Source organism: Acanthaster planci, unplaced genomic scaffold (assembly GCF_054643075.1).
Source record: "Acanthaster planci isolate LZ-2023a unplaced genomic scaffold, COTS_SCS Contig75, whole genome shotgun sequence".
Taxonomy (NCBI): Eukaryota; Metazoa; Echinodermata; class Asteroidea; order Valvatida; family Acanthasteridae; genus Acanthaster; species Acanthaster planci.
Window position 1 is genome coordinate 35146 of NW_028257697.1, and position 25126 is coordinate 60271.

At 42.4% G+C, this 25126-nt stretch overlaps 1 protein-coding gene and 1 long non-coding RNA gene across 2 annotated transcripts; one reads left to right on the top strand and one right to left on the bottom strand.

Annotated features, from left to right (window-relative positions):
- Positions 1-985: 985 nt before the first annotated feature.
- LOC110983411 (uncharacterized) lies at positions 986-9044 on the bottom strand. Its single transcript, XR_015424004.1, has 6 exons — positions 8825-9044; positions 6518-6596; positions 6096-6166; positions 5752-5830; positions 4907-5042; positions 986-3926 (listed from the first exon to the last, which is right to left on the bottom strand). It is a non-coding gene; the product is annotated as an uncharacterized LOC110983411 (long non-coding RNA).
- Positions 9045-14837: 5793 nt separating this feature from the next.
- Positions 14838-23227, top strand: LOC110983410 (dopamine receptor 1-like). Its single transcript, XM_087132067.1, has one exon. It carries the CDS (start codon positions 15336-15338, stop codon positions 16710-16712), a length of 1377 nt encoding a protein of 458 aa, XP_086988193.1. The 5' UTR covers positions 14838-15335; the 3' UTR covers positions 16713-23227.
- Positions 23228-25126: the final 1899 nt, after the last annotated feature.

Here is a 25126-nt window from a genome sequence, read left to right on the forward strand (position 1 = left end):
ATGTGTTCAGGTTTCAACCAACACAGTTGAATTTTTAGTGACACCTACGTGATATACATTGTAAAACTGAGCATTTGGAAGTATAAATTTAGAAAGGTTTGCAAATTTATGTTTGACCTAAAATTTACTGAAACGCATGCAAGGTCTGAATATTTTGTGTATTCTCTGGCTTTTAACGTATTGAAATTTCTGTTTTGTTATTTAAATGCATGCAAATGTCTGTGCCCTCTGACCTTTTTTGAAGTTGCGCAATCCTAACCTTTAAATATATGTTCCGAAATTATATCTATCAAGAGGCCTGTGGCCTGGTGGTTAGCTTGCTCGCTGCCAGGCCAGGGGACCCCGGTTCAAACCCCGGGGTCCCCGGAAAAGGAAGTTTTTTTTTTTTTTTTTTTTTTTTTTACTAAGTTTTTTAACAAAATTGTGCATGCCCACCTGGGATTGAACCCAGGTCCTTGTGCATAGCAGTTAGTGTCCTTAACCACTATGCCACGGCACTTTCTTGAAAAACTGTGCTCGTTTCTAAATCTTAAACCTTCCATTGTTTGGACTTAGAATATTTTTTTGCCAAACTGTACACTGGATATGGGCAAGGGTGGAAGTCCTAGGGGCTGTAAGTCTGAGAGCTGATAGGAAGGGTAGAGTGGATGGCTGAGGGCTTGGGACTATCAGTATTTGAACTCTAAGGATCCCATGGGGTTGAAGGACATAGCTTCTTAATGTTTCATGTTGCTGTTGGGTTTATTGTAGCCCATATAAGATTGAGACTAAAAGGCTCGAAGAGGGAACTTTATATAAGGAGCTTGGAAGATGTTTAAGACTGCCAGGGCTTCCATGCAGGATGAGGCTGTAATGTAAAATCTAAAGATGAAAAACAGATGCACCTTAAACTCTGGCAGTATAAAATGGTCCAGATTAGGAGAAGGGTCACAAGGCAAAGTACTACAGTTTTACAAATAGATATACATGTACAAACAAGTTGGGCTAGTTTTAAATAAATGAGCATTTATTACACTTGCAAATAGAAATTCACTGGTCATAGCAATAAATGGTGATTGTTTTATATACACACAAGGCATTTTTGCAAGGTAATATTTTCAAATGAAACAAATTTCATGTCAGTGCTAAAAGGTCCTTAGGAATGCACTAAAAGGTGTTTAGTGAAAAATTGTTTCAGACAATTCGGGAAACAGAATTGGTTAAAATTTAAACATGTTGGCTGCAAACAAAAATTAAAAATCAAGAACTGTTTAAATCATATAGTTTTTGTGCAGAGTAAGGGCCTTAGAGTGTTTTCAAAAATTACATTTTTGCAGTAATGACCTTTCAACACTGAGCCAATAATGTGCAACTTGCAGTTTTGTGATAATTTTAAGTGAAAGACTTTTTTCTAATGCTCTGGCAATGTGGATGTACAACTTGGAAAATACAAATGCACACAGAATTTTGTCCCAGGAAAAACCAAGGAATGAACAAAGAAATTGACTGGAGTGGGATTTCAACCTGCAACCTCGGGAACACCGTACCAGTGCTCTACCAACTGAGCTACCCAGTCCCATGTCGGTCGTTCTTCCCATTTGTCAATATCTCTGTTCGGGGGGGCAAACTTGTTAAAAGTGAGGTTCAGAACAGCCACTGGGTTGACTGAACAGTGCTGGTATTATGGCTGCCGGAATGGGAAGACCATTCAATTTTTAAAAGGCATGCAAGAGTTACAAGCTTTTAGTCCTCAAAAGAAGTAATATCAAAATGTCTAGAGTCTTTCCAAATGGTCATTATTTGCAAATTTTGAAGTACATGTATAGCATCTTTTATAACTTATATGTAAACATGAATATTTTAAAATGTGCATTAATATGAGTCAATGCATTACAATGTAAAGAAAAAAATTAAAGGCGAACAAAAGTCTTTCTTCAAAAGCAAACTGACCAATTGTCTATTCAATTTACAAAGTACCTCTTAAGTTATAAATAATTTGGATGTAAGTACAGTACAACGTCACTATACTGAACAATGTGGTATACGGAACATGCCTCTTGGCTCCCAAATTCTCTGTGCACTTTTACTGGACATCACAAATTTGTTTCAAATGAAAGAAAAAAATTTAGGACTGATGACAGTGACTCAAAATTTAAGATGTCAATAAACTCCGAAATTGGAACGGCCATGTTATGAGCCCATAGCAAAACAAGCAGCCGCACAAGAGAATCTGTTTTACACCAACAAGAACACACACATGTATGTGTAACAACTGAAATTTCAACATACGAAATGGCACCCGCTTTTTCTGCAAATAGCGCCCTCTTTTGCCAGGACTTTTCCCCCTTTTTTTATGAAAATCAGAACATTTTGAATTTTAAGCCTATGAAATGAGATGACTGGAACAGTACCAATGAAATCGCAATAGTTGGGGAGGCATGCTACACCAGGCATTGTGTATGGACCCTGCCCTGTTCATTATAGCAGCATTGAACTAGACACCAATATATTCTACTCGAAAAATGAAAAGGATCAGACATCTGTCTCTGAAAATTTCAGCCAGGTGTGTACCTCATTGACTTTACTTATCGTACACTGAAGCTCATGTTCATGCTTGGTTGAGCACCATAGAATGTGAGACAATGCAATTGGTTTGTTGCGTTTCAGAGCCCAATTAGCTGGAAGGGTCAAAAAGCATTAGGTGATGTGTATTGCTCAGGTATTGCGCAACTTCAAAATGGCCACCTTTCACTCTCTGTGCGCATAAATTAAAGATGGGATGACTCTGAGGCAAGGGGGTGAGAGACTGGGAGTGTCTTAGAGAGTTGGGGGGGGGGCAATGACATGAGACTGGCCAGTGCTATACAACCCTATTGTAGTAAAATGATGTACATGTATGTGTCTCACTTGAGGACATTTTGAGATATAATGACTGGAATATTGGACCTCTTACCATTTTATGTTTAGGTTTTGGAAAACTGTGAAGCTTTTTTTTTAATGTCCTGACAACCACATATTTGATTTTTTGGTATCAATCATCATTTTTACAGATAATTATAAAAATATGTGATTTGGAGGAAGATTTGCAAACAGATACAAGTCAGACATTGCATTATTTTACTGAATAAAAGGGTTTCAACAGTTACATGTAATTTGTTCATGCTGAGAGACATCTTCAAAGTGCTTCATTTCTGTGATCAAAATCACAATAGTACCCTCACATTACCAGAATACACTCATAAACAGCACCCTCACATTACCACGATATCATTCCAACTCATAAGCAGTGCCCTCACATTACCGCGATATCATTGTAACTCATAAACAGCACCCTGACGTTACCACGATACCATTCTAACTCATAAATAGCGCCCTCACATTACTTGGTTAAAACCCAATTTTTATGCATCATTTTCAGAATTGAAAGGACCTGGACAAGGCGCTGACCAAAGTTTTTTCAGTATCGTTGATCATGAGACTTCAATACTCTGTAGCGGAAGTTTCTTGTTTTGATGCCAGAAAAATAGTCAAATAGAATGACGCTCATTTTTTGCGATGTGAATACCATATGTTTCAATTATTAATCACTACGTTTGATCCTTTGATCCTTTGAGTAGTGTACAAATGCAGATAGACTTGCTCCGTCGCTAAGGTGGAAGCAAGGAACTGCATCTCTGAGAAGACTGAGTCCATTCCTTGCCTTTTTGTGAATCAGTGCCTAAGATTCTGGTGAGGATCCCTCATGCAATCCTGGAAACTGTTCCTCCTCAGTGATGGAGGCGAGGACTGGCATCTGAGTTACTTCCTGCCTTGACATTCTCTGTGAAGTCCCATAGGATCTTGTCCTCCATCTTCCTTCTCTCCAGGTTGAAGGCGAGGGCGCTCTTCTCATCAGCATCATGGTCTGCTTCTCCTGGGGCATACCCACTGCTTTCATATGACGAGGTCTGGGGAAGAAATTAATCACAAAAGGAACTAAGTTGCAGCAGAAATTGAGACATTTCTTCAGAAATTATAAGATCCTTGTACGCTCCTCGTTTTTACACCTTTTATTTCATAAAAACTGTTCTGCCTATTGCTTTCCATCCATTTTCATGTCAGAATATGAACTATGACGAGGATTCCTTAGACACTGCCGACCCATTACTTCTGAAAGCATTTGTGATTTGTACTCTTTGTTAAAAATATTTTTCCAGACATCCCTTTAGGGTTCCGTGAATCAAAAAGTGCAATTTTGAAACACTTAAAACTGCCTTTCCCTTTTCCTAACAAGTGAGGGCGCTGTTTTACAGTAATACTGTAACATCAATCAGGGAAGACCACAAACCAAAAATATCTATGGACCAAAAGCTCCTACAGAAAACGATTGATCCCAAAAGTGTGGGCAGAAATATTTCAACAGTGTGCACAAGTGTGTTGAGTTGGATGCAAACCAGAAATTTTGGATGGTGACTGATAATACTGTTAAAGTGTTTACAACAAGGAACTTTAGGCCAGGAAAATGTGAAGAATTCCAGTGTAGTGAGTGCATTCAACTAGCTTGCCCTGGTTACAAGGGTTTAACCTCATCCCTATCGTCTTGCTTGGTTGACACAATGCACACAACCATCCCTGGGTCAGGGTTGCCCTAACAGCTAGCCACAAGCACCCAAGGGTGGATCCAGGACCCAATTTGTTTTTGGGGAGGGGGGACAAACCTGATTCTGGGGCAAAATACTTTTTTATTTTTACAGTTGCTTGAGAGGCTAGGCTACATTTTCACTTTTCAAAAGAAGGGAAATTAAATGGGCCAAAAAGATCCTTTCATTTTTTTCAAATGACAGCCATTTCTACTCCTGTTTTGGTCATGACCCCAATTGGCCCCTCCCCCTTTCCCAGATTCATCCTTGCAGAAAGCCAGCAATGATATGAAACACAGAACTCTTACCTGTCCTACTTATGATGTAACCTGCCTCTTCACTTTGGAGATATCATCGGTCAGTCCGCCATGACGCTAGCTACCCTCAACAATCATATCGGCAGCCATGGCAGTGCATTCACCTGGCAAGGAGGCCTTCCCAAATCTAAACACATGGAAAAATGACAAAAAACCTAGGGTTTTTCAGTCACACTGGAACAATAACATTTTGTTCCAAAAATGAGCAAAACATCTACGTTTCAACCCATCACCACATAGACTCTTACTGTGGGTCGCTGTTAAATCCATGAAACTATACAGTGCTGGGGGGTGCAGGGTGTAACAGGCTGGGTGAGTGGAAATTTCTTGAAGAACCTCTGAATTTTACCCTAAGGAGCTGGGGGAAGGGAATCTACTACCTTTTAAAATATTTTCCAATATTATCAAGGAGCATATTTTCCAGAAGCCTTCTGGCGTTTTTTTGTTTAATAACCCTTTTTGGTCATTCTGACACCATTTTCGTGAAAATCCAACATACCGTTCTCGCACAGCACCTTTTTTTTGACAGAAGTCAACCAAGAATGCATACTTTCTGCTGCCATTCCAAACTTCCAAGTGACTGTCAAATCATATGACAGATTGAGATAAAACTTCAATACTTGTATTGAGAAGGAAAGTCATGCATGAGAAGTTTATAAAAAATGTCAGCATTGAAAAGCCCAATTCTTGGGGGATTGCCGCCGGCTGTGAGGTGGTCCAATGTAACCAAGCTCTTCTAGGGTTAAGACGTTAGGAAGTACCAGGGCCAAATCTACCTGCAAAATTTGATTTCTTCACAGTTGGCAAATATGACTGACGAGTGACAGCTTTTTTACCTGCTGTTTTCTTCATCCACTGTCAGAGTGGCTGTCACTTGGGTCCTCACTGGAACTTGAGTCTCTCTTGAGCCCAGTTCTTGAGAAGAACAAAAAGGAGATAAAATACTGATGCCATCACTGACTCTTGGTCTTAACTTCAGCATTGAAAACAGCGTAGTGACTTCATCATAAAAAATTGAAAAAATGATCATAAATGTAAGCAGTATCTTTCCTTAGAGGAAAGCTGCATCGCATTGTTGAATTTGTCGGACGAAGGAGGTCACAGTACAAAGGTTTTGTATAGAATTGTTCATTTTGTTTCTGATAGCTAGGGCCTCTTTGGACAAAGTACATGTACTTACCTTCACTGTCTGTGCTACGGCTAACATCAGAATCATCTTCATCATGTTCTGTAAGGCCAAACTTGTCAGAGCTGACAAAGTGTGAACAAAGCAATGATTATTTAAGCAGCAAGACGTAAGGACAGCAAAGAAAGACCTGGAATAACCTGGATCCTGGAAACCTTTCCGAATACTAAAAAATCCTCCCCAGAATGATACATTCTCCAAAATTCTACAGACACATCAAGTCCCATTTGAATTCAAAGAGGGTGGGATGGGCTCTACCTTCCTCAATCTTCCACAAAACTCCTGTTGGATTTTGAAGGATTTGGGAAGGTTGGCATTAAGACAGTACGGAAGAAAATGAGTAAACTTGCAGGAATAAAGGTCACTTTCTCAATCCAGCTCGTCATTGAATAATCTGGTGCTGGGAAGGAACTTACTCGGGTTCTGTGCTCTCCACTGATGCTGCCCACTCATTGGCCACTCCTTGCTCCATCATCTTCTCTTAATGACTTCCTCCTACAATAAAAACAAAAAACCGAAATGCATCCCTTCAGCTTTTACAGTTGTCACAGCAACATCCTTCATTTATTGTTGAAGCCCCCTACCTGCACGCCCCCTAAGTTTGGCGCAATTTGATTTTTTGCCTCCAGTGCCTTGCCGGAGCAACATTTTTACCTCAAATTTCAAAGTAAGTGAAATGTCATCAAACTCCTACTACTCTAATTCAAAACTCCTGATTTTACTAACCCACGACAACTTTCCAATGAAATTGTTATTTTGGCTCAATTTTCCAATTTTTTTCCTTCAGTCCTTCCTACTAAACCTACCCAAAAATTAAAAATAGTTCCGGACAAACTTTTGTTTAAGTGTATGTAAATTGAGGTAATAATAGAAATCATCAAGTTTACAGAACTTCTCAAATGTTTAAATGGGGTTTCTGGTGATTTTTTCAAGTGCGCCACATGAGGGAACACAGTCAAGATGCAATGGCATGATTACTTAATATCCTCGATGTTAGTCGAGATATAGGCCTACAAGTACGGAAAGAAATCCATTACTGATGGCAGTAACATTTCCCTACGGTGGCCAGTGGTCACTATTAGTATACCCGGTAGGTAATACCAACCATCTCAAAGCAATTTGAAAAAAGTGTCCTAAAAGGTCAAAATTTAGCAGTGAAAATGTTGCTGCTATTCACTTAGAAAACACTTGAACATTCCTGACCAGTGTCATAAGGTTTCTTCCTCCATGGTCCATTTGTGCAAAGGGTGTCAAACCCGATCTATATTACATCTACATTTATTTTGTTTATTTATTTATCTGATCATCCAACACCGCCTTTAATGCCAATTACAGGATGATAATGAGTGAAGAAGACAATGAAGACATGTTCAGTCTTAGAGGTGGGAAGAAAAGCCCAGATAAGTGTACATCATCAAGCATCATGGAATTCTTTCTGAAATGCACATGTAGGTCTATCCGCCTTGAGCAGAAGCACCCCCTCATTGGTCAAAAAGAGCCATGTCATGCATGTTGGTGGGGAGAGTTCATTTACTGGTAGTGGCACCAGTGATGCGTGTACTTCATAGTCTCCTGTGGTGCAGTTCCCACCAGAGGAGCCTCTGTTGCTAGGAAAATTGCGCCTTCACAAATTGCGCGTACACATGTACATAGCCCTAACTGAAAAGACCAAAAAGTGCCGTCCAATCTGTGCTAGGTGACAGGCCCAGGCTGCGAATAAGAACATGATTGATGCAGAAAAGATATTGGCCATGTTTAGGTTTACCCCAGGAACTGTGGTGTATGCCTACAGGATGTTCTAAAGTCACTAATCTGTGTGACTTGCGGCCATGTTTGTTTATACGGGATTGCAATGCTATCTGTTTTTTTAATCCTGCCTTTGAGGTATCATGACCGGTGAAGAAAATTCAACTTTTTCAATCAAATTTTCACATGAGAGCAACCTAAAGGTATCTACATGTATATAGCTCTTGAAAACTGTGTAATTAACACCGGTTTTTAGACTTTAAGAACAATCTTATTTTGAACAATTGGAGGGTTTACTCACATATCTCCTGTTTTCCTCCCAACAATCACAATGTACTGAGCAATCTATGTGCATCACAGGCACAGTGCACGGGCCAATGGCCAATTTAGCAAGGTCAGTTTGTTCATATATCGAGAAGGGGGCGGAATCTTGTTATTATCGCACGAGTGGCCTCTGAGCTGTGTGACTGGATTGATACCATCAGACCAAGTGCTTTGCTAGCTGTGACAGGTTATGGTTAAACAATGCCACCTCCTGAAATAGTCGAAATGACTTGCGGAACTAGCTTGGCTATGCTGGCTCTTGGCTAGCTGTTGCTGCATGTGCACTGTGTGATGCACACAAGAAACGATTTGCAAGATGTGTGCAAAATCTCAGTGGGCATAGGCCTAAAGTCAGATAGTATAGGCCTACTACAGTTCCTCAGGTCATTTTTACAGAGATGGGCCATGCTCATGTACTGTAGCCAGTGAGTGTAGACATTCCTCCATGGCTGACCCCAGTCCTATATTTACATGTTTACTGGTCTCAACATGGTCTTTTCCATTTTCCATGGTCTCTGTGATCCTTCCTTCATGCTCTCACCTTCCTCCATGATGCTCTCAACTGAAGAACTACATGTAGGCCCAAGGCCTATGAACTTTATTCCTGTAAAGTGTGGAATTACAAGTATAATTGTAAAATCCATTGTACTTACTCCATGCTCCATCAATGTCATCACGTAGGTGTGCCAGCAATTCCTCGAAGACTAATTTCTTCATGATACAGTGCCCAGTGTACATGTGTGTACTGCACACATGCACGCGTGCCACGCACTGCACCCGGCCTCACGTGTTGTTTGTAGTGTGTCTGTCCGTGTTCTGAAAGTGGGTTTTCGCGGTGCAGCGTGAGTTTCATGTGGTGACGTCATGCACGGAGTGCACCGTAAACGGGGAGGGGGGGCTACTGTGGAGCTATTTACTTTGTCAACAGAGGACGCTGTTAATTGCATTAATTGAGGGCGCTCTATCGAGCTTTTTCGCGTGACTTATGGGACGTGCACGCGTGAATTTTTTTTTCAATTGGAAAAAGTTTGACCCGGAGTGACGATTTTTGATTGGCTACAGTAATGGATGAGATGAGATCATGGATTGAAGCACCGTGTGTGCCAGTTGGATGCTTTGTACAGTCACTACTCTATAGCGCTGAAAATCAGACAGCAGGGCTGGCAAGTCAGCTTTTGATGGAGCACAGATTCAATTACAAAATTCGTGCACTCACGGTGCCGTTGCAGCCACCCCAATTTTGTCATTAAACTCGATCAGTCGGCGCATTTGAAGTTTAACAGACTTGAAAGCAATCTGTTTTCATAAATATCCGACAGTTCTATACTTTTTTAATCAAAGTTAATACTCAGCAACGTAACGTCTTATCTGTACACTGTTTCTATGCTTATCGCTGACTTTGAGTATCCTGGTAGGGCAAAAAACCTCTGGGCATAAAAATGCATGAAGGAAGCGCCCGATGGGATAAACCATTTAAGTGAAGATTTGGGATTGATTTCAGCTGAATGTACCGGTAGTTTATCTTTTCTGTAAAAAACGGAACAAGGCAATTAACTTGAAGGCTGTTCAGCTCCATGGTTTATTTTATAGAGTTATAGATTAATGTATAATTTTTTTTTTTTTTTAAATCCATCACCAACCAGTGAAGACTTATTAGTCAAGTAGGAAGTGAATCCTTCGTCGTTCACGGCAATAAACATGGCTATTTTGAAGAATTCCATGAGGAAAGCACGCACGAACTTCCTCCAGAATTATTTGTAATCTTGGTCATATCTAGGCTGTCTGATGAGATCGAAATGCTTGAACTCTATGTGGAAATAAGCCTGGGGCTATATATCATCGTGACTTGTCGTGTACTCAAACTAGCGCCGAGATGAGTGTGTGTGTGTGCGGGGGGGGGTCTGCAAGCGAAATCAGCTCGCGTGCACGTAGCCATAGCAATTCAAGAATTTTTTGTTGTGGATGGAGTTGTTTATAGTTTCGCAGGCTTTCCGCAGAGTTTGTTTCTGGAATGTCTCATACCATTGGTGTTGGTTCATCGTTTGGCAAGAGTTTTGAATTCAACACTGAGTAGAAAGGTTCGATAATATTTGTTTTCATTTTTTTTACAGGCAAAACTAATCAGCTCGAGTCACACGCACTTTGTCAGCCTACTGCTTTCAGTTATTTCGGGTTTGAATGCAAATGATGGCTTCTGTTATAATTTTTGACAACGATTTAATGAAAAGTTCTCAATTTTTTCTGTGGTTAAATCTGTACTCAATCAGGTTGAATTTCCCTTCCCGGATACTGTCATGGAAGATGAGCAGCCTTCTTTTCTGCGAAACCATTAGCATCAATCGTCGTAGATTTTCAGTCCTCATCTTGAAGTTCTCGAAATGATGGAGGCCTACATTACCCAAACCCGATATTGCCTTTAACGTATCGCGGGTAGGAATATCCCCTGGAGGAGTCTCTGCGCTGAACGGAAGGAGGTGCTCATTAACATGGCCGTTGGTTGGCGGGCTTTATACACAATGTCGCATGTAAGTTCACAAAGGCCCGCGGCCAGACTAGCCGAGCGAGAAGAATAGAAAAAAAACACACGAGGGGCGTCTATAAAACGCCAACTTTACCCATGTCGCCGATTCGAAAACCCAATTACTGAAACGCGCCATTGATCTGGGCCGCGGCCAGCAGTGTGTTGACGGTCCTGTAAGGGGGGTCGATTACACCCCCCACAAGCCAAAAATCGATTGGCCCAGAAAGGATCCCCTCCGCCACTTGATATTCGCTGCTTGTTAGAAGTAACCGAAAATGTTTGGGACCTTAATTGTGTCTCTCTGCGATGCGTCTTTGGCCACGAGACCGTGGGTAATGAAAAGAAGACATAGAGACAAAGCCAAGACGTTGAATGGGGGCTGGAACAATAATATGACAACCCCAACGATCGAGCGGCGGGGGGGGAGGCAAACACGCCAGTACAAGTCAATCAGTTTGAGCCCCCCAAAAGCGAAAACGTGAGATGATTTTAGGCAGAGTCTACAGAGTGGGTGGAGCAACGTGAATCTCGGGTAGAACAAGAACCGCTCGACCACTTGCAATGAATTTGGGGAATTAGAAATTATCGATCAGATTAAATTGTTGCCGTGAGTGCCTGTGTTACATGTGGAGCCTCTCCCCCGGCCTCTATACTTAGGCTTGCAATTTCCCTCATCCCTACTGAAGAATTACCAAAACACAGGCGCGTTGGATATTGAATAATGATGCGATACACAAGACAAAACTTTGCCATCCAAATTTAATGTTCCATTTGATTTTTATTTTATAGAACGATGAAATCTCGACAATTCGACCGTTGCATCACCTGCTTCAAATGAAGACGATTTCCCACAATAAAAAGTACAAAGCTATGGCAAGGTGTTGTAGTCCTCGGAAGGTATTCAAATGAAGTCTGGAGGGATAATTGGGGGGATTTCTATTAATTTGATGTTTTTAGGGTCTAGGTTGAAGTGGACACCGACCAACACACCAAAAGGCGCTTGTTATCCGGGAGGCTACGTACATTGTTTCGTCCTCAGGCTTTGCCGGATTTTCCTAAGGGATCGACGAATTTGGAAGCAAAGCCACTATTTTAAAGAGCTGAAAAGGAGAGTTTTCTATACCTCTTCCACGAAGATTTTAACGAAGAAATTCCAAAGCTAAAGTTGACGTAGTTGATTTGATATTACACTTGAATGTAGAACGCAACATTATGAAGTTACAAAGACAGTCATCAAAATTATGTTTGTGGAAAAAGAAGTTGGTATCCATCAGTTTCCACAGAAATCTGGACCTGTTTTAGATCCCAGAAGTTTATAAGTCTTCCGGAATTTTGGTTGGACCATCGCTTCCAAATTGGGTGCCCGTTAGTATTCCGATCAACGTGTCATTCCCATCAATCGAACGGGCCGCATGCCGCGCTGGGGAGGTAAACCAAAACGGGCCCACTTGCCACCTTCCCCTCGGCACCACTCAGGAAAAATAATCTACTAGTGCGCTGTATCCGCAGTCCCTCCCCAAGTATCTAAACGGGATTGATCCAGGGGGCTTGCCGATACCCTATAACACTTCGCCAATGTTTATTAAAATGCACGACACCGTCTCCTTCCCCCCTCCCCCTCTCGGGGGGAGAGTGGTTAACCTCGCGCGAATCCAAGCCACTTTTTTTTATTAAATCGGCAGAGGAATAATTATTAGGAGACACACCGCCACATAGCACGCCTCTGCCTACACCAAAAGTAATCACTGAACACTGCTTTATAGAAAAGTATACAACGGAGGAAGACGTCCATCGATTTCATTAATTTGGTGAAGTGCCCCCCCCCCATTTTAAATTTCTGCTATTGTTTATTGCATATGCCCCAAAGTGTCTACAGCTGCAGGACATGAGAAGGGTTTTTTGCAATGAACTATCGATAACTTAGATTTTAGTGTATCCTTTTTAGGAAACTAGTAATTGAAAACTTTGGTATGATGTATATAGTCGTGTTCACTGAATAAAACAAAATTACAATTGCGCACAGAAAAAGGGTTGAGGTATAACTAGTGAAAAATGTGTAAAAAAGTAATTACAAATATTTCACTGAAAGAAGGTGTAAATTAAAGGTTGTAGCAAATACTGATATTGTTTTTGTTTCCATTTATGTCAATTTAATGGGTCTGTATAGCTATACCTTAATTAAGACTAGTAGGCCTATTTGTAATGATAAACCAAGAGTGACTTGTTCAAGAACGATTTTTTCTTAGGGTGCTGACCGGTAGCTACGTCACTTCGTGAATATTTTAAGTTGTGACAGACATGCATTAATAAGTACCCTCTCTTTCTTTTTCATAAATTTTCACGAGCTTATAAATCTTACGCTTGATGTACGACCGTGAACCTTTTTCAGAGATGATTTATGTTGATGTTAATATTCAGTAGAAAAATTATTTATATCTGTGTTGTACTCTCCAAGGGTAGGGTGTTGAATGGAATGAAATAGGTAATGGATTATCCATGAGGCTTGAAACGATGATATCTGTGCCATTCATCCTATGCCAGTCTTTTAATACCAAATCACGTCCCAAAGAAGGAAGAAAGCGTACGGCGCATGTCCCATGTTTCACACAGGGCGCCCTCTTACGGTTTTATATGCTGGCTTGTAGCGGCATGATATAACTTCTGCTTGAAGGCAGAATGCAGATGTTTATTTTGTTTATTTTGAACGAAATAGCCATGCCTCTGCAAAAATATTTATTTCCTGCCTTTCTGTCTTGTAACCACAAATGGCATGGTCTTTCTGCCGCTTTTCCCCAGTTGTATTAAATAGTGAGATTGAGGGTGAATTCCGGTGAATTGTGTCAATGTCGCCGTTGTTTTAGTTCACAAATTTGAAAGTCTTTTATTCTCCGTCCAAAGGCGCATTTTGACGGACAAAGCTTTTTCGGCAGTAAAAAGGCTGATTCTCCATAAATTTAATGTCGTGCTCTTAAAAATCATTTCTTTTCAGTTGGTGTCCTGAATAATTAATTTGTTAGGGTAGAGGAATACACAGTCACAGTGTTATTTGCACTAGTAATGGAGGAAACGGGACCAACAGGCTAAGAATGACTTTTGTGATTTTCAACGCAGCATTGTCAACTACGTTTGTTCCTTTTGAACATTGCTACCAGACAAGAAGTGACAAACTATGTTAGGCTGCAATTTGTAGCTAGGCCTGGATTTCATCATATCCACCAGACAGTCTGTTTTTATCAATACAATGCCCGACTTCATTACTACTGATTGAGAAGCGGTTGGTCTCGATGGATGTTTTGCTTTGGTGGGAACAAAATGCTTACGTGGCCTAGTTTCGTCGTTGAGGCAGCATTAGCGCTGTCTTAATCATGCCCGATCTTGATTTTTCCCGCAGTCGTCCTCCAATTATGCAGATTTGACAAAAAGACCAAAGGTGACTGCGTTCAACAGAAATGAAATTATTCCATCATTTTTCACCGGGCAGGGATTGTCGGTGACCCATTACCCTGAACGGTTGACTTCACGCCTTTGTAAGTGATTAGAAGTCACAGGGATATTAGCCGGGCTAAACAGCTGTGTGTGGGGGCTCAAAAGTTGGTGCGTCATCGGGCATCGTCCTCGCAAACGACAGGAGGAAGGCTCGGCCAAGTCTCACGCAAGGCTCAATCATTAAGTGACAGGCGTCAGTGCTTCGGATCAAAAGATTTGGGTCTCTGCCATAGAATTCTTATTCCGATTGGCGCTTTGTAAAAAGTCATGAGATGAACAAAACGAAGGCTGCCCGGTGATCCTGTGTTTGGCTTCTTCCGCTTCTTTTTTGCCCCTTTTTTAATGTTCAAGGGATGAATGCTTTTACGTCAGCGCGTTGCCGGTCTCCGTCACGTCAGGTGGGGCGCGACTGTGGCAGTATTGATCTCGCCTGAATTCTCGCACGGTCGGCCGCGATGTGCCAACCAACGAGATTGATCCTTAACGGCATGCGAAGCGAGAGGCGGTGCTTGCCAACGCTTGCTCGTGACAATACATCACCCGTCTGAGGCCAGCCGGGGTAAAGTGCAGTCAGGGACAGGGCAGCCAGTCTAAGACCAGAATTCACCGCGTACACGCCGACAACAAATCAGCGGTCCAGCATTTCGGTTCCACTCGACTCGACTGCGCAGCGCTTGGTTTTTTTTTTAATGTAGTGTGAGAATAAGCAGCTGGAGATCTCACCACCCCCGCTAACATACGCTCATTGCTTGATGACTACCCGCTCGGCACGCTGGCACGTCACCAGGTGTTCCAAAGGCTGTCTGTCTGCCGTGTGACAAACTCGGCCCTCGTATTCTCTGTCGAGCAACGTGAGTCGGGAACAACTTCGCTCAGTGTCCTTTACACATTCTTCCAACGTCTGTCGCCAATTGTAACATTATGGAACGCCGATGCGCACGGGTTGCTTTATTTTCAGCTGTTAACATGTATATTTAGGGGTGCAATGTGATCGTGTGATCTATTTTTAAGATGCCGATCAAGGCAGGTGGTACCAGCACGACTCGGTTTTAAAATTGCGCATGTTCAGAATTTCTTCAAGTGTAAAATAGTCTTCGAGAGACTTCAAAATTAGCAGCCATCGGAAACAGTCCTCGCTGAATGTGCACTCGGGAAATATGCAACTGCGGTCGACACCTCCGTCGATTCTGGGGGCAGTGGAGACCGGAAATCGGTCCGATAGTCTCGCCAACACCTCCCTGCTCGGAGACGGCCTTGGATATAACTTGTCGGACGGGGAATACTCGAGGAACACTGTCGGGGTGGCCAGCAGTTCCGGCTACCAACTCCAGGGCTGGCCCACCAACCAGTCATCGGCCGAAGTTACCGTTCATCTGACGGTGGCCGAGACCGTCGTCATCGCGCTGGTTCTATCAACGCTGATCATCCTGTCTATCGTGGGCAATGTGCTGGTTTGCGTTGCCGTAGCAACAGAGGATAAACTCCGGAAGACGGGCAACTCTTTCATCGTGTCGCTAGCGATGGCGGATCTACTGGTCTCCATTCTTGTCATGACGTTCGGTATGGCCAACGATCTCCTCGGGTACTGGGCTTTCGGTCCCGAGTTTTGCGACGTGTGGATTTCCTTCGACGTCATGTTCAGCACCGCTTCCATCTTGAATATATGCGCAATAAGCGTGGATCGCTACTTGCACATCAAGAAACCATTTGCCTATTACCGATGGATAACCAACAAGCGAGCCCTCTTGGCCATAGCCATGGTCTGGATTATGTCCGCCTTGGTGTCGTTCTTACCCATCCAACTGGGCCTCCACAAGGAGTTTGGCGCCCCGGCCAAAGCCTCCACCACCCCGCCGCCGACTCCGGCCGCAGTGCTGGTGGAGAGCAACCCGTTCATCAGCTGTGTGCTGGATCTGAACCCGACCTACGCGGTAGTGTCGTCCACCATCAGCTTCTTCCTGCCCTGCGTGGTGATGATCGCCATCTACACCCGCATTTTCAGCGCGGTCCGGGAGCGGGTGCAGAACGCTCGCATGGGCCGGCTGGGCAAGATCGACAACCCGGACTCCTCCTGCCACGGCAACCAGGCCGCCTCGGACCACAAGGCGGCTGTCACCCTTGGCATCATCATGGGGGTGTTCCTATTCTGCTGGGTGCCGTTCTTCTTGCTTAACATCATCTCGCCCATGTGCGGCGGGCGGTGCGACCCGCCGCCGGCCCTCCTCAGTACCCTGACCTGGCTGGGGTACTTCAACTCCACCCTCAACCCCATCATCTACAGCATCTTCAACCGGGACTTCCGCGTGGCGTTCAAGAGGCTCCTAGGCCTGAACTTCATCATAAAGAAAATCCAGGAGCGTAAAGCGGGATTGTTGAACTCAAACAGCCCCCGCAGTAGCATCGAGAGCAGTGTGGCGTACACCAACGGCCGACGGGCCACAACAAACCACCAAGTCGACCAAGATCCCGACAAGGTAACGCCGACGAGTGTGACGCGAATGGAGTATATCTTCGACAGAGTCACGTCTTGCTGACAAGGTGTTCTTAGCCAAGAGTGCTTTTTTTCTTTAATCTAATACACCCTTTTCTTTGTTGTCGTATAGTAGGTTACGCCCACTCTAGTAGATAATTAAGGTTTGCTGGCGAGTACATGTACTGGTTTCTCTGCGATGGTCTTGACAAGGTATTTGGCAGAAAATTGTTGTTCAACTAATTTGAAATCGAAATATACATGGTTCATTTCAATTACCTGGAAAAGGTGCGCACTACCATTTGATTTTTTGAGGTGAAATGAAAGTATGCGTACAACAGAAATGGTTACGGATGCCCCGACGTGACACACACTTTGAACCTAGACGACTTCCGAAGATTGATGTACCAATTAGGTATCTCTGTCGAAGCCCTGTTATCAAAACCTGATTGATATTTTCGCCACGTAATTTTTGAAGTTTAGAGCAGACATTTCGAACCTTCGAGTGAAAGCCCAACAATTTTACAATTCTCTCACGGTCTTTTTTATATGCATGAAGCTTGTGTTTACGGACACTAAAAGTGCCCGGGTTGATTCTACTGTATATAGCTACCTAATCGAATTATAATTAATTATATTAATTACTGCTCTATGGTCACATACACGATATTTAACAGCAGTTCTTGAGAAATCTCATTCATATTCTAGGCTTTTTCTTGCCATTTGGCTCAGAAGTGCATCACGATCGCTTACCTCCACACCTGGCATCAAGCCACGGATCAATATATACCCAGCAAGAAATGAGACCGAGGGGTACCCCCCCCAACATGTCCAATCCCTGTACACATTCCAGACTATTGTTACTTAACACATCCCCCCAAGATGTCTGAAAGGAATTCCCCAGATTCCTGCGAGACAATGACCAACACAAAGCAGGGGGGGTTCTCTCCGTCTCATACCTTGCTGCATTTGGATCAATAACCATACCATTTATCAGTGGGCTGTCGAAATGAAAAAAAAATGTAACAAGGGGCTTTTGCAAGGGGTATTCGCGGAGCCAAACAACTCAGTTCAGTAGGCGCGATGATCAACAGTCTGATGCCAGGTTGACGCGATGCGAACAATGGGCTCTCGCCCCATCAATACCGTGGATACCACTTGGCAGACTTCGATGCTTTATGCGGAATGCAAATACGGAAATCCCATCCGTGCAAAACGAATCCTTAAAAGTGTTCCTCTCCTTTCGTTGTTTGCCAGACTCGGGGGGGGGGCTTTATTAAAAAAAATCCCACCTGCTTTTCTAAAGTGACCAACCTACTGCCGTGCACGAGAGACAATACTCTCCAAACGAGACGCCTCATTGTCCAGATCGGATGAAAAGTATTCTCAAGTAACGTTAACGTTTTTACGCTGAGCTACACATATAGAGCTACATATGAAGCAAGATATGGGACGGAAAGCACCCCCCCACACACACACACCTTTGCGTTGGTCATTGTTTGATCGGAATCTCAGGAATTCTTCACAGACATCTAAGGGGATTTGTTAGGTAATAATAGTCTACAGTGTGTATAAGGCCTGGGCATGTAAGGGGGGGGTTACCCCTCCGTCCCATATCTTGCTGGGTATAATGAGAACGCTTACAGCCTAGTGCATGATTAAAATCCAAGAATTTTAAAAAAAAAGTTCAGATACTGGTTTCTCCCACAACCTCGATTTTTATATGTCCCGGGAAAAAAAACGAGATACTTTCAGAATAGTCCCATGGAGAAAATTAACGACGTTGTAGTACAGTAGTAGAAATACATTCGTATAGGCCCCCCTAACTGTCAGTTTAGCGTGAGATCATGGAGGACTATATCACGTGATTTCACTCAAGTTGACCCTATCGCTGAATGTTTGGAGTGGCCATTTGCAAGAAACTGTCGCCTTTTCCTATGAAATAAAAAAACTAAATTAAGCTTTGCCCGTCGGAATGAAATGGACATTAATGCTAAACGCAGTTTCATAAGGTACACATTATCAGCAGCACTGGCAGCCATTTTTTAAAGCCGAGTTGCTTGATCACAATCACGTATATGGCCCATGGTCACAGACGGTTAATCTCAACAGCTGATGGTGCAGAGATTCGCTGTACCTCCCATGCACCCCGGCAGTAGCGATCCATCAAATAATATTTACCCATGGCAGCATTAATCTGCCTTGATTTTGCCCCTTGTTATTTACCAATACTCTGTATGGATGCGGTCCTTACAATCAGTAGAAAATAAGTTTGCAAACGGAGAGAAAAACTATCATAGATATTAAAAGGAAAACGAGTGGAAGAGTTGAAAGTCTTAAGGAGTTCGGTAATCTAAGGGTATGAGACTGAAAGAAGTTGAAGGGAAAAAGGATTTTTGCAACGAGAAAAAAGTCTTGATTGTTGACGACATCGATGGAAATTGATTGGTGTACAACTGGGAGATTAAGAAAGGAAGGTTTTTATTTGATGGAAAGTATTTAGTGGAGACAGAAGGTTAGAGAGCGCATGTGTCAGAATTGGACTGCTCGCCTAGTGAGTTGCTGTTTTGAAAGAGTGGGCGTGGTTGTAGATCGATTTTATAGGGGGAGAGATCCCTTTCGTAACATGTCCTGAAAGAATCGTGCCTGCGAGAGAAATGTTGAGAGTTGATGTGTGAATGAAGGAAGGCAGAAAAGAAATAGAAGGGTGGAAGTGAAATCGAGGACAGGTATGGATTAAAGGAGGCAGACGATGGTCGAAGACAGGTGTTGCGATTGTGAAAATAGGGCTTGGATGGGCAAAATTGATACGATGATAAGTATGACAGATAAGAATGTGGAAGGTTAGATTTTCCCAGGTGATCGAGAGAGGAGCTGCCGATTACAAAAAAAGAGGGAGATCGGAGAAGGAAACAACGGAGGAAATGAGAATACCCTCCCCAAAAGTGATGAGCGAGAAACAGGCTGTGGCGGCAAAGGTCTGGCTCATGTTGAAATTATGCAGAGAAAGGTAAGAGAATCGAAGTAGGGGACGACTGAATGAGAATGATATCGATGGTCGGAGAATTCGTCATTCACGGTGAACACGAATGTTTCAAGGGACGAATTTAGAACCAACGGAGCGATGGAAAGACCAGACCCAAAGAGTGACATGTTCTGAAATGGAGTCGTGAAAGGAGAACCCTTACCGCGATTTGTATAAATGTGATTGGCCCCTCGACCAACCGTTTACTTTTGATACGGCTCCGTGTCTCACACAAATAAACCAAGATTGGCCAGAAGGTGGCAGTAGATCGTCATTGCAAGTGTAAGTGCATTGCAAGAGGGAAGAGAAGCGAGAAAAGGAGTCACCAGAGACGTGCGCAGCGAATGGCAGAGAAACGAAGTCAGGGAAGTGAGGAAGTGGCGTGGGTGAGGAATGAAAGGGTATGTTTGAACGGTCGAGAATGGCCGGCAACATTTAATACTGCGCTGTTCTGTGGGTCTCGGTGGAATTACATCTGCTGACGGTGAGTTGGGGGAGAAGTGGCTGTGAAAAGACAACCAGAAGTCATTGAGATAGTCGAGAGAAAATGTCAGAGGAAATTGTGCTCAGTTGTAAATGCAGTGTTTGCCAAATCGCTAGCGTTAACAGAAGACACACGCGAGATGCTCTGGGGCATCTCCCTTTACAGTCAACCTTGTACCGAAATCAAAGCTATATGACCTTCCCTTATTGAACATTTGAAGCAAGATATAGGGCGGAGAGACTCCCCCCCGTTTTGGTTGGTCATTGTTTGATCGGAATCTCAGGAATTCTTTACAGAATTCTAGAGGGGATGTGTTAGGTAACAATAGTCTTGAGTGTATATAGGGATTGGACAGGTAAGGGGGGTACCCCTCCGTCCCATATCTTGCCTGGTATATTATTGTGTGTGTGCCATCCCCCTTAAGCTCCACCCCTTTGTAGGTGACATTTACATTAAAAGTGAAATGGAATAGCAGTGCGTGGTTATAGGTGCTGTAGAGATGTTAGTTAAAGCAAGAAATCTTCGGTTGTGAAGGGAAGAAGATGAATGATTTTATGAGGTTAGCGTGGAAAATAATTATTGTTTTAAAAAGTTCCCATAATTTCAATTGCACAGTCCGCAGAAGAGCTACGCTAAAGAAGGCCCGTCACAATCCCACACGTGTGTTTTTACTAGCGCAAAATGACACGCAGTGGAAAGGTTGAACAACCTACAAGAGAAAAGACAAAAGATCACAAAAACACTCTCGAAATTAACCGACAGTGACGAAAACGATTTGTCATCCAAGCATCGAAGGTTGTGGGTTAATTAAATGAGGCTCACACTGACTCGCTGCGACTTCTGTTGGGATCGACAATGGGAAGCGGATGATGAGACACCTATCATTGACAGATAGCCCGAAACGAAAAACGGATCTGTACACGTGTGAGCATTGAGTCTCAATTGGTCATAATGATCTTTTTTTTTTCAAGTGAACCTGTCTTTTAATGCAACCGTTTTCATTCGCCTGTATAGTTTCTTATTCGCAATAAGCGGTCGGTTTTGCCAAAAATAGCGTTAAGGAAAATTGAGAAATAAGACGGCGTCAATGAAACGTTACCCGACGGAATGTCTTTTTGTGTGAGGTTTGTGTAACGGACTCGTTTTGCGATGCTTCCAATCTTTTTGTTTTTGTTTTTTGTATGTTTGTTGTTGTTTTTTTAAACAGTTTTAATAATTAGTAAGACGGAAAACTATTTACTTGCTCTTTTACCACGGAGACAAAAATCTAAATTGTTTAGTGACAAATCGAATGTGTAACTTAAGTCCATATAAGGAAATTAGGGCGTTACGTACCAAATTTAGGTGTGGAATGAAGTTTCCACAATGCTATAGCCCATTGCCACTTGCCCTCAGCCATTTTTGAAGGTGGCTCTTAACTTTAAACAGCCTAGACGACTTCACGCAGGGTTTTGTCACACTTACACCTATGCCCTTTCTTTCCCGACAAAAAGCAACATTACCAGAGTGCTGTTCCCTGGTCTCTTACCTTGTCTACCAATACTTGCTTAAATTGAGCTAAAAGCAAAATTGTCGTCTGGCCTGTTTCTACCAAGGTTAATTACATTAACTGTGCCCAATCTATACCCTGCCACTACACAAAATTTGCGAGGTCTTGACGCCATGTCTGGGGGATTTCAGTACAGGCCAGTCGAAAGGAATGCTGTTTAAAGATACCGAGTGGTGTCGGCTGCGCTGCTTCCGTCCCAAAAGTGAACTTGACGCTTCTACGGTGCGCTTTCTTTGTCGCCATGATTTCGAGTGGCTGAAAGTCGAGATACCCGAGACTGCGGGTTGAAGCTAACTCTGGCATCAAAATGTTACACAACATTCGGGACATCTTTGTGCATCAATATTGTCACAATCATACCCACATATTCCACCAGTTAACCTCGTCTGAAAAAGAGTGGGTATCATTAACATTAGACTGCCTGCACCTTTTTTCTTGAAGTGTTGTGTAATACGCACACTTCAGCAAAATAAGCGGGTAACGCACACGGCAACAACAGTGGTCGTGACAAAAATCCTACACCGCCTTCGTTTAGCAAAGTAAATGACACAACGGTGGTATGGCTCAGCACTGACCTCTTAATATGAATCCATCGAGTGGGCTATGAATATGAAGTAATAATTTTTTTTTTGCATTCTGTAAACAAAATATTTCCAAATAGGTCACTTGGGAGACATTTTGTGGTAAATTTTTTAACATTAGGGAGACATCGGTCATAATTTTTATTGTACACGTTTTGAGAGATGATAGATTAGGGTCTGAAAGGAAAACATGCAAAGTTTGGTTAAGATCGGATTAGGGAATATTGAATTATGGGACGGTAAAGTTTGAAAAATTTTGTGCACATTCCTATGGGAATGTCTCCCAAGTGACCCATTTTCGGTAAATAATAATAATCACTTAATTATGTATACGCCTGACAAAGTCATTTTAAGCGATGGTCGTCATTGTCTCTGTTATAACTATGTAACATTGGACCAAACGCTGTTTCACGTGTCGTACTCAAACTGTAAATACGTAACACGTATATTGAACATGAATATTGTAATTTTGCAAAGAATGATTCATGCCTTACGATTTCAAGCATAATTTGGTTTTGTTGTTGAGAATCGTGATTTGAGGTATCCACGGTGTTAACATTAATGTTCTGATGGTTAAAAAAGCAATGTAGGCAATGCATCATTGATTTTATGACGGTCTACTTGTGACTCAGTTTTATGAAGGTTCTAATGTTGTCTTATGGGTTGTGACTCGGTTTCGAATGTTACAGTTTGTACGAATCGTGTAGCCATTGTGCGCTGAGCAGGTCTATGGTGTGATTTTTTTCCCATGGTTTGAGGTTACTTCACAACCGCAAGGTTTTGCGAGCTTTGGTTACGAGGGATTTGGAGATGAGGTTTCTCAAGCACCTTGACATGAATATATTACAGGCTATAGCAGTCCTATGGTGTAATTCGACCAGCAGAATTAGAAGCCATTACTGTGGTGGCACAACGCTCGTTGACAGGTGGTACGCGCGCGTTTCATATCTCTTCGACCAAAAGGGTGTTGTGATTTGCTAAATGCACGCACGCGTCAAACTGAAGAATGTGCGAGTGAGTGCGGTGCCACCGCAGTCTAGTTTGGGCGTCTTATCGGATTAGTCTATAAGACAAGCCAAAGAATTGACGTCATTAAAATGGCACATAGCCCCGACACTAACTGTACTAATACCAACATACAGGTATTTGATTACACTTGGCATTTAAGGTCCGTGTTACTTGACTGCGGCTTGAAATAGCACACGTCTCTATGGAAACTGGCCGCAGCCACAAGCATAAACTTGTGCGTAATGCCAACCGCAGCCAAGTAATTCAGACACGAACTTACAATGGTGAGGCTGAATGTTTGCGTTTGGAAAGGATAGGTAGCAAATCGCTGTATTTTCATTTGAGTTTAGTTCGCTTTTTGATACTGCTTGAATGTTAAACCAAGCCATTTAAACACATGTGCAAGTCCTTTCTGGCGCATGAAGCTCTGACAGTCACGATAAAGTATTGTTTAGACCATGACTTAAACGCCAGATGTTTTTTAAATGGAGACAAAATTATGTACAAAATCCACCGCTTGAGGGCGTAAAAATGTGACAAGCGGAGTAGCTTTCAAACTGACAAATTTGCATACGTTTTTTCGTGACACTGCCAATGAAGCTATGTATTGATAAAACGCATCAAGGCCTGTGCTCTGAACACAAAAATGAGTTGTGTCTTTGTTGATGGCCAACAAAGTCACTGCTTGGTTTGACGCCGCCATGTTTGATTTTGAAGGCAAACTGGCAACTGAAGAAAAGTATGCCAAGCAGTCTATTTTTGTAGGATTTCCATTTAGCCTCGTTCGAAGAACTGTACACTTACAGGAATGGACGATATGGAAATCACATGGCCGTTGTACATAGTAAGCATAAGTGTGTGATTTTTTAACATGCTCACTGCACATCCTATCGTAAACCAAATATTCTTTCAGAAAATTTATTTAAAATGTACTTAATAACACCATACAAGTGTTGCAACTTTGAAGTATTCTACTACAACGTGACATATACATAATCAGAGATAAACAGAAATGTACTATCAAATCGGCCTGTGATTGGCCAACGCGTCACAAACTCTTGGAGGAGCACTATTGTTAATCTCCCGTATTATGGAGAAAAAAAATTCCGAGAGATTTTTATCTGCTGGTCTACATATCGACCAAGGAAATTCGGGAGTACTGAAAAACAAGTTTGTGTTATAATAAAAACAATGTGCACGTTCTATATATTGTCCATTTTGTAGGGATATTTATTACCCATACTATGCGAACGTGAAAGCGTGTGAAAAATCGACTATTATTTAATGTACGCATGCGCAATTGATCACACAGGGTTGTATGCATTATTGCTTTGACATTTGAAGCTCAAGACAATAAAAAGTATTCTGTCAGTAAAACTGTTCTGATAGATTGCCTTAACGTCTCTTTGGTGAATGACGGTTAAATTGGTCAGTCCCACATAAGTATCTTCTCCAAATACTTGACATTGGTGATTTTCGTGTGTCCAGTATAGCCTGATTTTACAGGGTCCTGATTGGTTTGTTTTGAGTTGTTTGTTTGGATAATTAATTTATTCAATTTGCTTCCATCTGTTCAAGGCCAAAGAAAATAATGACTCCTCTGTCAATTCGGGAGTTAGTTGCTAATTACAAATTCCAACTCCAGTGCTTGCCCTGGTGTTTGAACAGGTAACTAATTGCCCGAACTGAAAAAGGAGAACAATTTGGAACAATCGTGTTAAACAAGAACTGCAGGAAAGAATCGCGCCGGTGCGAAATATGACTCTCGTACACCTTTAAGATGAAAAGCATTTTATAACGTTTCTGCTTGGTATATCGGTGAGCTAATCCA